This window comes from Hippocampus comes, unplaced genomic scaffold (assembly GCF_001891065.2).
Source record: "Hippocampus comes isolate QL1 unplaced genomic scaffold, H_comes_QL1_v1.1 scaffold518, whole genome shotgun sequence".
Lineage (NCBI taxonomy): Eukaryota > Metazoa > Chordata > Actinopteri > Syngnathiformes > Syngnathidae > Hippocampus > Hippocampus comes.
The window spans coordinates 225,499-237,975 of NW_017804833.1; the positions used below are offsets into that span (position 1 = coordinate 225,499).

The 12,477-nt window shown below is 51.1% G+C and overlaps 1 protein-coding gene across 4 annotated transcripts in view; it reads left to right on the forward strand.

Annotated features, from left to right (window-relative positions):
- Nucleotides 1–12,240, forward strand: part of LOC109515471 (tensin-1-like) — a 19,377-nt gene extending 7,137 nt beyond the window's left edge. The window contains exons 10-17 of one of the 4 annotated variants that reach the window (XM_019869271.1): nucleotides 476–551; nucleotides 1,054–1,183; nucleotides 1,648–1,713; nucleotides 1,811–1,933; nucleotides 8,341–9,750; nucleotides 10,020–10,085; nucleotides 11,369–11,547; nucleotides 11,911–12,240. In XM_019869271.1, coding sequence (XP_019724830.1) covers nucleotides 476–551; nucleotides 1,054–1,183; nucleotides 1,648–1,713; nucleotides 1,811–1,933; nucleotides 8,341–9,750; nucleotides 10,020–10,085; nucleotides 11,369–11,547; nucleotides 11,911–12,225 — 2,365 coding nt within the window. In that variant the 3' untranslated portion in view covers nucleotides 12,226–12,240. The remainder of the gene's footprint in view (nucleotides 1–475; nucleotides 552–1,053; nucleotides 1,184–1,647; nucleotides 1,714–1,810; nucleotides 1,934–8,340; nucleotides 9,751–10,019; nucleotides 10,086–11,368; nucleotides 11,548–11,910) is intronic. The other 3 variants (XM_019869280.1, XM_019869289.1, XM_019869298.1) reach the window with 3 other exon arrangements.
- The last annotated feature ends 237 nt before the right edge of the window (nucleotides 12,241–12,477 follow it).

The window sequence follows — 12,477 nt, forward strand, 5'->3', positions numbered from 1 at the left end:
TTACCCGGGTGTAAAATGCCCCCCCCCCCCCCCCAAACGTGATTGCTTTTGCTGAGAAATGAAGGCATCGGGAGGGGTACGGTCAAAAGCCGACTGCTTTTTCCTGTTACAGTAGACCTGTGAAATGACGCCGCGCCCCTCTCGCTGCAAGACCCCGCATTGGCATCCCCTCCCGCTTTTCTCGCTCACATGCTCCCCATTAGCAGTCGTCGGCCTTTGATCCGCCGCTGCAGTTGTTCCACGGCCATGTCGACACTAATGCCGCAAATTAGTGCGACTGTGATGACGCCGCTTCCAAAGGGGAGGCAATTGGAAGCAGATGACGCGCCCTCGAGCGCGCAGCGCCTCACACGGCGCAAAGCCGCGCTAAAAAAATGGAGGCGCGATTTCGATTGAGCGTCTGGAGTCGCCGCGCTTGGCGAGGCCGTGACGTGCTGCTGTGAACGCCTTTCCTTTCCTTTCTCTCTTTTGCAAGCAATGTTCAAGGGGACAGTCAGACGAGCATCTGCATCACCATTGAACCGGGCCTACTTCTCAAAGGAGACATTCTGGTAAGAAGAAGCCGCGGACGGAAATGCTTCAAATAACGAGCGCCATCTTGGGGGTCGAGCGCCAAATATCGATTGAAATGCTTAGCGGTGGCGATCGTCAGATGAAAAAAAATGTCGATAAGCATCGCTTCTGACACATTTGCACAAGTCAACACACCCTGGGTCACGTTCAAAATAAATGCTGCTACCATTGAGGGGCACATCGCAATGCTAAAAGCAGTTGGAAACGGACTTTCTGATCAGGGATACACTTGAAGCTGGATTTTTGGGGAAGCGGCTCCTCTCATTCTCTTTAAAATTGGCCCACGTTCCTTGACGTGCCAGAAACGGAAACGGATTTGATGACTCCAATGAGGCGGACGCGCTAGCCAGTCACCCGCCTTGCCGTCCCCTTGTCAAAAAGTTTTGCCGACGATGACCCCAAAGTGGCAATTTACGTGATTGTTTCCTGGTTTTACTCCTGCCTTGAGAGAAATCTCATCCGATGACTTCCTTCCCGCAGCTCAAGTGCTACCACAAGCGTTATCGCGGCCCGTGCCGGGACGTGATTTTCCGGGTGCAGTTCCACACCTGCGCAGTTCACGACTTGGGAATCGTCTTTGGCAAAGACGAGCTCGATGAGACGTTCAAAGGTAGGCCACACGCACCGCTCCAAACTCGGGCTTCATATTCTTGCCTTCAAAGACTTGCCGTAATGGAGACCTCAGAATGCCGTATCGTTTCCAAAATCAGCCCAAAAAATAAATAAAAATCGCATCTGACACCCGGTTGACTAATCAACACGAAATTAGGTGGACGTGTCCATCATCACGGGAAGACCAAAAAAAGTCTCAAGGGACGCATGATCAAAACTGAACAGCAAGTGAACAGTTTTGGTTTAAAGCCGCCATTTTAGGAAAGTTCCCGGACTGGTGAGCCGAAATCGGAAGCAGGTAAGATAGCCGACATGAAAAGAAAAACAAAAAAAATGCCATTGCTCATTCAGTCGCACCCTCTGGAAACTTGGAACACAATCTGATGCTTGCGGCGGGTGGCGTCAAAGTCTGGAGGATCCACACAACCAATCGGATTATTTTGGATGATTTCCTGTTTGCAGATGAGAGGTTCCCGGAATATGGCAAAGTGGAGTTTATATTTTCTTTTGGCCCAGAAAAAATGTATGGTAAGAATCAACTTTTTGACCCGTGCGACACCATTTTTTAAATTTTTTTCGAGGGAGCGGGAGATTCACATGTGTGCTCTGTGTCTTGGTACCTCTGGTCAAGGTATGGATCACCTGGAGAACGGGCCGAGCGTCTCTGTGGACTACAACACGCAAGATCCGCTGATTCGCTGGGACTCCTACGAGAACTTCAATCACAACAATGAGGACACTACAGAAGGTGAATAGCCGACAACGACACGGTCCGTCACAATGGTTTTTTTCCCCTTTCATTTTAGTCACCCAAAGAAGTAGTACAAATGTGTGGCATAGCTCAAGTTTGTTTCAGCATGGGTCCTCATAGTCCCATGCTGAAATTTTTTGTCCAACCCCCCCCCAAAAAAAAACAACGAACCAAACAAACAAACCTTTCGCTGACCTTATTTTTACCTGCAATTTGAAGGCTTTTCGTGCTTTTGAGAGACAACATCAACATGACCACCAAGTAGCATTTTTAAAAAAATTTTTTTTTTGACACGAGGAAAGCTGTGAACTACTGGAGATCACACAGATTCACCCGCATAAATGCAATTTTTATCGACTGAAATGCCCATGAGCCCTCCCATGTTATTTTTATCAGGTCGTCGAATGTCAAAGGTTGCTTGGCTATCACCGCTCAAGAAATGGCATGAGGTGGCAGTTGGAAATAGTCTTGGCTAAAATAGAATTGCTCGTCTCTCATCCTCTTCCCGAGAGGGTTACTATGTGGTAATGACGCTCGAGGCTTCGACTGTTTCGCACCGGTCCTGGAACTGGGGTCAATTTGCAACAAATTGTTATTTGGCAAATAGCTCGGGACGCACAAAAAGGTCCCGAGGACCCGTGACACAACCTGAACACAAATGTGTTGTGTTAGGATGTTCTTGCCGTGCCTGGGTGGGTTTTCTTCGGGTGCTCCGGTTTCCTCCCGCATTCCCCTAAAAAAACATGGTTGATTGCAGATTCGAAATGGTCTCTCTCTATGATTGCGAGAGCAAATGGTTGTTGTTGTTCAGGGTGTCCCCCGCTTACTGCCCGAAGACAGCTGCGATAGCCTCCAGTACGCCCCGCGACTCTTGTGAGGAGAAGCCGATGAGAAAATGGATGGATGGCTTTGGCGTGATTTGATGCCTGCAAATGTATTTTATCACTGCTCAGTTTTTAATAATTGTAAGATGCTTGAGTCACGCTAGACAATCTATCACGTCTCCCTCGTTTACGGAGGCAATGCCAACTTTTGTCTGTTACAAATTCCACACGACATTCTGTTTTCCAGTCCATCCTTTGAAAGCAATGTTATAAAAAGGACGAGCTGGTCCAAGTCAAGACAAAGTTACAGTGTTAGCGAGGTGAAGATTAAGTTAGCACAGTTATTGTTTACCCGGCAGTCCGGGAAGAATTTGCTGTGTCAAGAAGCCTTCGATCCTTTTCATGTGAGTCTCGCAATCTCCTTGGGGGCAGGAATCCTGTGAATGTTTGTTTCCTTTTTGATCCACAACACGCCCTTTCCCACGCTTTTATCTTATCCAGTAAAAGGGCCAGAACTGAGCCTGCCGAAGACGTTTGACCTCTTTGCCTCTCCTACAAGCAGATACGTGACCGTCCAATCCGACTGTGGCCTCTCAGGGTACATTAGCTCAGAAGAGACGCGACCTTCGGGGACAGGGAAAGGCCTTTGTCATTGACCCTGGCAATTTAGCCATTTTCGGTATCTGTTGCAGCGGGGGAAACAGGCAACGTGCGAAGCCGCTGTCTTTCGGGTACATGAGTGCGGAGTGGATCACGGCTCGTGGGACACAAACGGGCTTCTGTCCGTCCGCAGTTTGGAAGCTGGCCGCAGAGAGAAAAACAAGGACGTGAACCCACCTCTGCCCCGGCCTTTCCAGCTCATTTTGAAAGGAAAAGCCCCTTTTGTTCCTTGCGCTGTCTGCCTTGACTTGATCAAGGTGAGCTTTTTGGGCTGAGGCGTCACACTGACTCGCTCAGTGTGCCGAAGGGCAATGGGGTTGTCATGCCAACCGGTCTGGCTCCTCGGTGTCAGGTCATCGTTGAGGCCACGACGTTCCTTTGGCACAAAAATGCTCTGTGGGTTGTTCAATACGGCTCTTCCTGTATTCCCAGCGTGGCGTTGCCCCGGTGAAACGTCTGGCCCTTTGTGTTGGCAACAAGCCTCTGCGCGGTCAGATTTTTCAAGAGATTTAGTCAGCTTTGACTCCAAACATGTCGTCGGTCTGTTTGCATGTCTGCCAAGACTGTAAATTAAAGGCGTTTGAGGCCCGATTTGACACAGCGGGGCACTCGTTCTTCCTGTTGCGATGTTTTGCACTCGAGCAGCACTGCTGCTGCAACAGGCGCGCCTGCTCTGTGACATTTAGAGTGTACGTCTTGCAATGAAAAGCAACGTTCAGTTGGAGATCCTTTTTGAACAGCGTGTACGAGTTTCCAGTTGATGTACCAAGATAAGCATTTGCAATATTGTCGAGGGTTTGGTGTTGGGAATGCATGAGTGGTCTGCGGCTTCCCCGCGGACGCAGCTGCGGGCCAGACGCTCTCCACCTCTGTCGCTTTTGCCTGGCGGTGTTGTTTATCTTGACTCGGCCAATCTGTCTGAAAATGGCAAAGCAAAGCCAAGAAGATCTTTGCGCTTTGAGAGGGAGAACCACAGACAGCACCGTACTGCTGCACAGATATCTACGCAGGGCTAATCCACACAACATCGCACTCATCGGACAGCAGAGTTTGCATGTTTGGGTCGCTGAGGACTTGACGCGCTCCAGAATGTGGGAAAGTGAATGCTTCTTCGTCTATTTGGGCCCCGTGGTTGGCTGGCGACCAGCCCGAGGGTGGACTCGGCCTCACGCATACGGTTGACCAGGACAGGCCCTCCAGAGACCGGAAAGTAGCACTAAAGTGGCGGGATGGATTTACGGACGGACGTATCGAAGATATAACCGTTGTTCAGGTCTTCAGTGTTGGTTCTTGATCAACACGAACTTGTCAAAGCCAAACCGTTTTGTAAAACTCTCTCTCTCGACTGAAGCTTTGACTCGCCTCTTGCAGCCAACTCTTGGGAGCCGCGCCCCCCATCCACGACTCCTGCCGCTTTTTCAAGAGACTCAGCACAGCGAAATCTGTATTTTTGCCTGCATCCATATTCGACATTTCAGAGTTTCAGATTCCTGTTCTTTCCAGACAGAGGATGCTAATTTTGAAACCTCCAGCCCGTAGCGAAGCAACGACGCCTGTTTTTGCTCAATGCGGATCGGCATTTTTCTTTCTTCTCCTGCCCACTTTCCACGTAACCTTCATTCCGCTGGCGTGGAAAGCCAAGTGCGCTCGGAGACATTGATTGACTGATGAATCTTGATGCATATTTAATAAGCTGAAAGAGCCCATTGATTTCAGTGTACTTTACTCACATTTGCCAAGGACCTTATGTTGGTTGCCGTTGGTTTTTTGGTCCACCAAGCCACGATGGATTTCAATGCACTTAACCTCCTTTTTTTCGAGCATCTTGTTGATTTTCCCACTTGAGTAGTAGGAAGTCGCCAAAGTGTATGCATGCAATGAAACTGTCCAATCCCCAGGACATGTCCCTCTTGGAGCTTCCCATTTTTTTATTCCCACATTCGAATGTTCCAGATATACCCTTGTCAATCTCAAAGAGCTCTCGCGCTTGCAAACAATAGCCACTCTCACTGTCACACTTGCGCTTGGTGGGCGAGGCGCCAACTGTCGAAATCGCACACGGAGCCTTCCTCAAGATGTTCACAGCGTGTTTGCCAACATAAGGCACGCGCTATTTCCGCCGCTAAAGGGGTTCTGCCGCCACGGAGGTCACGGTTCATGGTTCAGAGATTAGAGGTCACACAGTTGCACCATCTGACCCCCCCCTCCCCCCCAACAACCTTAAAATATCCGACGACGCGCCACACCCTGGGCGCTTTGTGTGTGGTGTTGGCCTTTCATCCTTAGTTGCTTTTGTGCGAGCGTTTTATCCGAAGCCGTCTAGACGAGAGGATGTGGGAGCTTCCAGGTGGGATGGCTCATCGCGCATCTGCAGATATTCACGAGATTTGTTTTTCTTTTTTGGAGGTGGATGTTTCTTTGCATGTCTGAGAAAGAACATTCATCACCGAGTGGTCAGTCCAGCCAGAACCGCCACCACCGTCCCCCCCTCTCCGCTCGTAGCGTAATTGATTAAAGCCACAAGGTCAGAATGGGAGACATTCTCTCCTTAAATAGTGGAACTTGCATTGTGCAGAGAAAAGAAATGTACCCCACTGGAGAGTATGAAAAGCACTCTTAACACATCCCACAATCGCACGCCTGTGATGTGTGGGTCTTGGCTTCACTGCCTCCAACATGTAAACAGTAACCAAGAACATAAATAGTCTGGGCTGTGAGCGGAGAGGCACCCATTAGATTTCCTCAAGTGCAAATGGGGGAAAGGGCGGGGGGTGAAAAGTAAAGACATTTGCCCCATCACCAGGAATGACTCAACTTGGGTCTTTTGCTTGAACTTTTTCTGGGGCTTTTCTCTCTTTCCTGTTGTCCCTCATTATGAAAGCGAATCCCCCCCACGCCCCCACCTCCCTCGCAGAGGCGACATTATCTTGGACAATGACAAATGCTCAATTGTTCCATCTTGTGTTGGTCCACACACACGCAAAGTTCCTGCATGCTGATGTGCACAAGACGTGGGCGACGCGAATGCGCGATCAGCTCAAACATTGAACAGTGGGGCCCGCGCTTCTTGACAGAGCTGCCGTCCTATGGCGGTGACATAACCCCGCCGTATCCCTGAAGTGGGGACACCTCGTTTGATCTACGTTAGTGCATTATTGCCAAATTATGCATGAAAAACACGTCATAAGGAGATGAATCCATGATTGTGTCGGGCCATTTTGGATAAGCAAACATCCAGGGCCAAACCAACCCAAGAGCATTATTTCTGTTCCTGAGAATTCACACAACGGGTGGGAGGGTTCGTTTTATGTCCGTGGGTCTCGGGGAGTACGGATGGCGTTCTCCCCGCTCTGGTTGCCGCGATACGAGCGGGCTCCATTGAGCGCGCTTAAAAGCCAAGGGCTCGCTTGCGCAAATGTCACTGCCGACGTTAACGTGCGGTACGCGCGGAGTCGTTCTGATCAATTCTGTCGAGTAGCTTTGCGAGACCCGGAGGGGCTTCTGTCCTTCTCTCCAGCTGTCGACACACGTTGCTTTCTCCGCGCCACCCTCGCGCCACCCTTGCGCTTCCAGAGTAAAAAAGCTGTCAGGGACCTCCCACTTAAGCGGCGCCGCAGGTCAATGAGCAGGGAGTGAGAGTGCGGCGCTCTTCATCCACACAGACAGACGAGGGGGGAGCGGAACGGAGGGACGGGGACGCGGGGAGATCGCAGCCAACTCCCAAAGACCGTCAAAGCGCCCTTCCCTGACTGGGGTTTCCACCGTCGGACTTTTCCCTCTTGAGTTTGGGACTGCTTCCGCAGGTAGGGGCACCCGCTTCCATTGAGGCATCGTGTCATTCCGAGGACTTTGCTGTCGAAAATCAGACGAATGGTCTCAATCATTTGAACTCTCGGAGTCATAATTGAGCTCCTGAATTAGAGACAGTGAATTGCTTCAGTACTTCTCCGTTGATCGGAGTGAGTGATTTTGAAATGCATTAGCGATACGGCTTCAGTCTTGACACGATCTATCGACTCACTTCGTTCTTCATGAATTTTATAGATGATAGATCCCCCCTAACTTCACTCGCAGACTTCCGTTTGGTGTGGCTAGAACAGAACTAATGTGTACTTTTTAAAACCGTGTCATTCCCAGTTTATATGGCAGAGAGTCTTGTGTTTCCAGAAGCCAGAGGGCAGTGTCTTATACTTTCCTACAACGTTTACTGCAAAATTGGAAGACTTGTTTGCGAGGAACCTGTGCAGACGCACGCATGTTTGTCAAATGTTGACTATGCGCCTGTCGATTCTCATGCACAACGCAGAAATGGGTAATTATTGTCCCGGCTGTAACTCGTTTACCTTTGTCATTTGTCAGTATTCCCGGGTTCGCTTCTGTTGCAACACCAAAACGGCCTTTTTGCTCGTCAGGAATATTTTAGGAATCCCGAAATGATATTCTTGAATAATTTGCACACAATGAAAGCCAGCAAGTGTTCTGTTGACAAGTGTCCATTTTTCTTTGCTGGCTTCATTGAACACAAACGGCCTCACGCAAGCCCTCCATTCGGCGATGTGTATCAGATGCCTCTTTTCTGCACTCCCTTGCTCTAAACGTGACGCAAAGCAACAAGCGATGCGCGCCCTGGCATTGTTCAGGTGGCACCGATTTTTCTCACTGACTCGATGAAGCACAAGGCGAGCGACTGTGATGAAATGTTTTGTCCACGGCGCATGGAGCAGAGCCTGCTCACTTCCTGAAGTCAGCAGAGTAAGTGCACACGAAGCAGGATTTGACTTCAGTTGTTCTGGCAATGCCCTCACACTTTCCCTACTTACAGTGTGGACCGTTGCACAGGAGTTGTTGTGGAAAAGTTTGAGAACCTCAGCGCCGTCTGTCTTTGGCCGTGACCGTGGTCTCTTGTTCTCGGTGTTGCAGAAGTCATCCACACTCAAGGACCCTTGGATGGGAGTCTCTATGCCAAAGTGCGTAAAAAAGACTCTGTTGACGGGACCGTCACGGTCAACGGGCTCCCACCCGCTGCTGCCGAACACACCCTGCCCGCCGTCGACCACGCCTTGTCAGTGAGCAGCGACTCGGGAAACTCGACGGCCTCAATTAAAACGGACAGGACGGACGAAGCGGCAGCCGTCCATCCGGCCGTGAACCTGCCGAGTGTTCCCACCGTTGAGGAGGTACCTCAAGTCCATCACCACGACCAGCAAGCCATCAGCCCCCGGGAGAAGCAGGAGCTGGAACAGCTCCTGGGTGGGCTGGAGGGGCCCATGCATCGTCAGACCTACCGCGCCTCGCCGACGTCCGCCGTCGGCGGGATATTCCAGCGCGTGCCGGCTCAGGTGCACGTGAACGGTCACGGCGCCGTGGATCGGGAAACGGATATTTTAGATGATGAACTACCGAGCAGTCAAAAGGCAAACAGCGTGGACAGTCTGGGGACGTTCTCCTCCACCGATGGCCGAGCCACGCCGGCGGATCTCTACTTCCAGGCGGAGTCGGTCATTAACGGCCAGGACCACGTGGCGTACCTGGAGCGCAGTGTTGCAGAAAGCCCGGTAGAAACGGCGCAGTCGCAAATTTGCTTCACAGACCAACCCGTTACGCTGACTCGAAATGATTCTTTGCCAGCCTCCAATTATATGACAACTCCGAATCTGTCCCGTTCACTGTCACTCGGTTCGGATTCGCGGTCAATGCCCCCAGCTCCCACCCGGACCACCAGTAGCAGGGATGCCGTCCAACGCGGTCTCAATATTTGGCAACGGTTCGGCGTGCCTGAGGAGCCTGTGACCGAAGGGCTCACTTTCGGGACGCCGCCTTCTGCGGTTCACCAGAGCCTTCCGCAGTTCCCTCACGGCCACAGCGCTTCACAGGAAGAGATTGAGCAATCCATAGAGACGCTCAATCTTCTCATGCTGGACTTGGAGCCCAGCCGTTCTTTCATCCCCAAGTCGCAAAGTGCTCCTCTGAGGGACACCGGTGTCGTCACAACGCAGCCCTCCTTCTCTCTGAGCCAGAGCCGAGCCATCTATGAGGTGGATACTCCTCCGATGTCCAGCCAGCAGTCCCCCGTGAAACCCAGCACGCCGGAGCCCGCCCCTGTGTTTGGATCGCAGGCCACTGGAACCGGTCCGTCTTCATCGGCTTCTGCAACTGGTCAGCTCCGGCCCCAGGCAGTCGACACCTTCCGGCCGAGCGCTTTGTCTCAGTCCACTGAGGTCCTACAACACCAAAGACGCGCCGATGCTGGAGCAACTTTACCCGCTTCAGGGGACGCCGACCCCGATGACGTCTTCAACGTTGAAGGGCTGGTGGCTCAACGAGTTGCAGGTAAGAACACCAATGAGTATTTTTTCCGGCGCCTCAAGTGTCGTGGAGCGTTTCACCTCCAGTAGCTGACCGAGCCGTTCAAGATCGACCCGGAGACCGGCAGCGAACAGACAGCCAAGCAAAATGTTGTTGCTGCTCGTGTATATTTGCCGGGAAACCGATAGTGCACTTCCAAATCACCGTCCACTTCACTTTGCCCATTTTCTGAGGACTTCGTCAGCATTTTCTTTTTCATCGTCTGTTGCCTTTTCATTCATGTGTTTGCCCAGAGTACTCGGCGCGCGCCCAACGGGTCACCTGTGGAATTTCCTCCACTTGCTCTCACTCGATTTTGGGTTTGTTCTCTCGTCCTGTTGCGACAACTTTCTGGAGTGTTGCTGCAAGCTTTCGTCTGTCCATCTGCGTTTGAGTGTCGTTTGTTTGTTTGGAATTGCTTTTGTCTCCCAAGTCTAACATCTGAATGTGCGACGCACTCGACGAAAATCCCCTACAACTCAATTCAAGTGTATTTCGAGAGCACTTCAAAACAGGCACCGCCGTCAACAAAGTGCTGTACATGGAGCAAAAAGAATAGAATCCATTCAACAACAAACAATAGAACAATAAATTCAAGAACCAAGACAGGAGAAAGAACAGAAAAGGTCAAACTAAAAATCGAGTCTCATGCCGAGTCAAAAGCTAAAGAAGAAAACTAAAACTGAGTTTGAAGACGAGTTTGAAAGATGGGCAGGGAGGGGGCTCGCGCAACGTTCAGCGGGAGGTCATTCCGGCAAAGGCTCCGTCCCCTCGCTGAGTTCGCGGGACCTCTAAGAGTGTCTGGTCCGCAGACCTGAGGCACCGGGCGAGTTCGTCGAAGCTCCGAGAGGTCAGGTGGGCCATTTCAAGATTGGAAAACAAACCATAGGATCTTCTAAAGGACTCTAAAATGTAGTCAGCGAAGGCGTGCCAGAGTAGGAGTGATGTGCTCCTTCTTACTAGTACCACTCAACAGGCGAGCGGCAGCATTCTGGACCATCTGGAGACTCTTCATGGAGGATTGGCTGAATTCATTGAGATTATTGCAAGCTCATCTCATGTGCATGTGCATGTGATACTGAATAGATCACATGCACACACACCTTATAAAATGTAACACGTTGATTTTTCACCATTTACAAAATCAAAACTCTTGGCTGGTTTTCACCCACTGAGATTTTAGCCAAAGAACCAAACGTCACAGTCAGCTTTGGCGTGCCGCAGTTTGTAACTGAAGCTAACACTCTAACAGCAGCACAGCGTCCGAGTGGTTCGTATGTCGGAGGTTCCAATGTGGACTTTGCATGTTCACCCCGTGCTTGTGTGGCTTTTCCCCAGCCTCTCGGGCGACTTGCTCCCTTCTGACAACGTGCGTAGTAGGTTCATTGATGACTGGATGGATTTACTTGACCATAACGACTTTGTATGCGTGTTGGTGTCTTGACCGAAGCAATGGCGGACACGAGTGTTGGCCACTCGTGTGTCTGAGCAGCCTTAAGAAAGCAGGGAGCACGCCCAAGAATTAACAACCCTCGGTGCATTTATGAGGTCCGAAGTGGGCCGTTGCTGAATTGGATCTCACTCGAGGTGCCTCCCTCCCCAGGTGTCCACTCCCGTGCGACGTCTCCGGACGAGCCCACAGTTGTTCCTCCCCATCGCATCGCGAGCGAGGGCCCAGAAGACGCCACCTCCTCCGACGTCCCAGTCCGTTCTCCTGTTCGTTGCGTTTCTCCCGAGTTCGTCAACGCCATCGCCATGAACCCCGGCGGACGGCCGAAGGAGGTACAAACTCCGGCAGTGTTTGTTGACATCCATGAGCTGCGCTCTTCATGGATGGCCCGAGCACCAACCGGGGAAAAGGCCTTCTCGGAGTCGTTGAGTTGATCATTCTCAGTCACTTTTCTGGTGGCCTCAGCGTGCCCCAGAAGGCCCCAGTTTTTGCAATTTGAGCAAATTACTCCCAATGAACCCTGATTGTAAGTGGACATATTGTTGACGAGGCGGATGAAAGACAGCAAATTGCAAGGACTTTTTGTCTCCGTCTTTGAGTATCATTTGGAGGTTTTGCGATGATCAAGTCGGTTCATCGTTGCTTGATTTCTATTTCCTGAGTCCGTTTTTCTGTCTCATTGTTTGGCTCCTCAGAGACACATGCACAGCTACCGAGAAGCCTTCGAGGAGATGGAGGGTGGGCCCAGTAGCCCGACCCCCACAGTTGGTGGTGAGGCGCTTCCCGCGAGCCCTGCCTTCCCCACCTCGGCGCAAACCCCTTACTTCAACCTGTGTAAGTCTGCCCTCTGGCTGCCGCCGTGGAGCTCGGGCACCGCTCGTCTTATTTCGGTCGGCGTGTCAAGTAACAGCAGTACAATACGTCACTCAAAAAACGCTTTTCCTTGGAATGTTGCTATTTTTGGGTTTGTTTGTTTTTTTGTGGCTTACTTTGATCAATCCGCAGCATAAGCCGATGACCTGTTCTTTCTTGAAATGGGCGTAACATTATCAAGATTTTGACTGGTTGATGCAAATATGAACGATGAACAGTCTTGCTGTAAATAGCAAAACTTAAGCAGCGCACGTCCCATCAGATGGTTCGGTCAATGCATTTAAGCGCATTGCCGAGTGTCCGCTTAGACCGGTGCCGACACCGGTGGCTGCCAACTTCATACTGATAGAATCGGCAAATTAAGCTCCCGGAAATCGAGACGTTGTGCC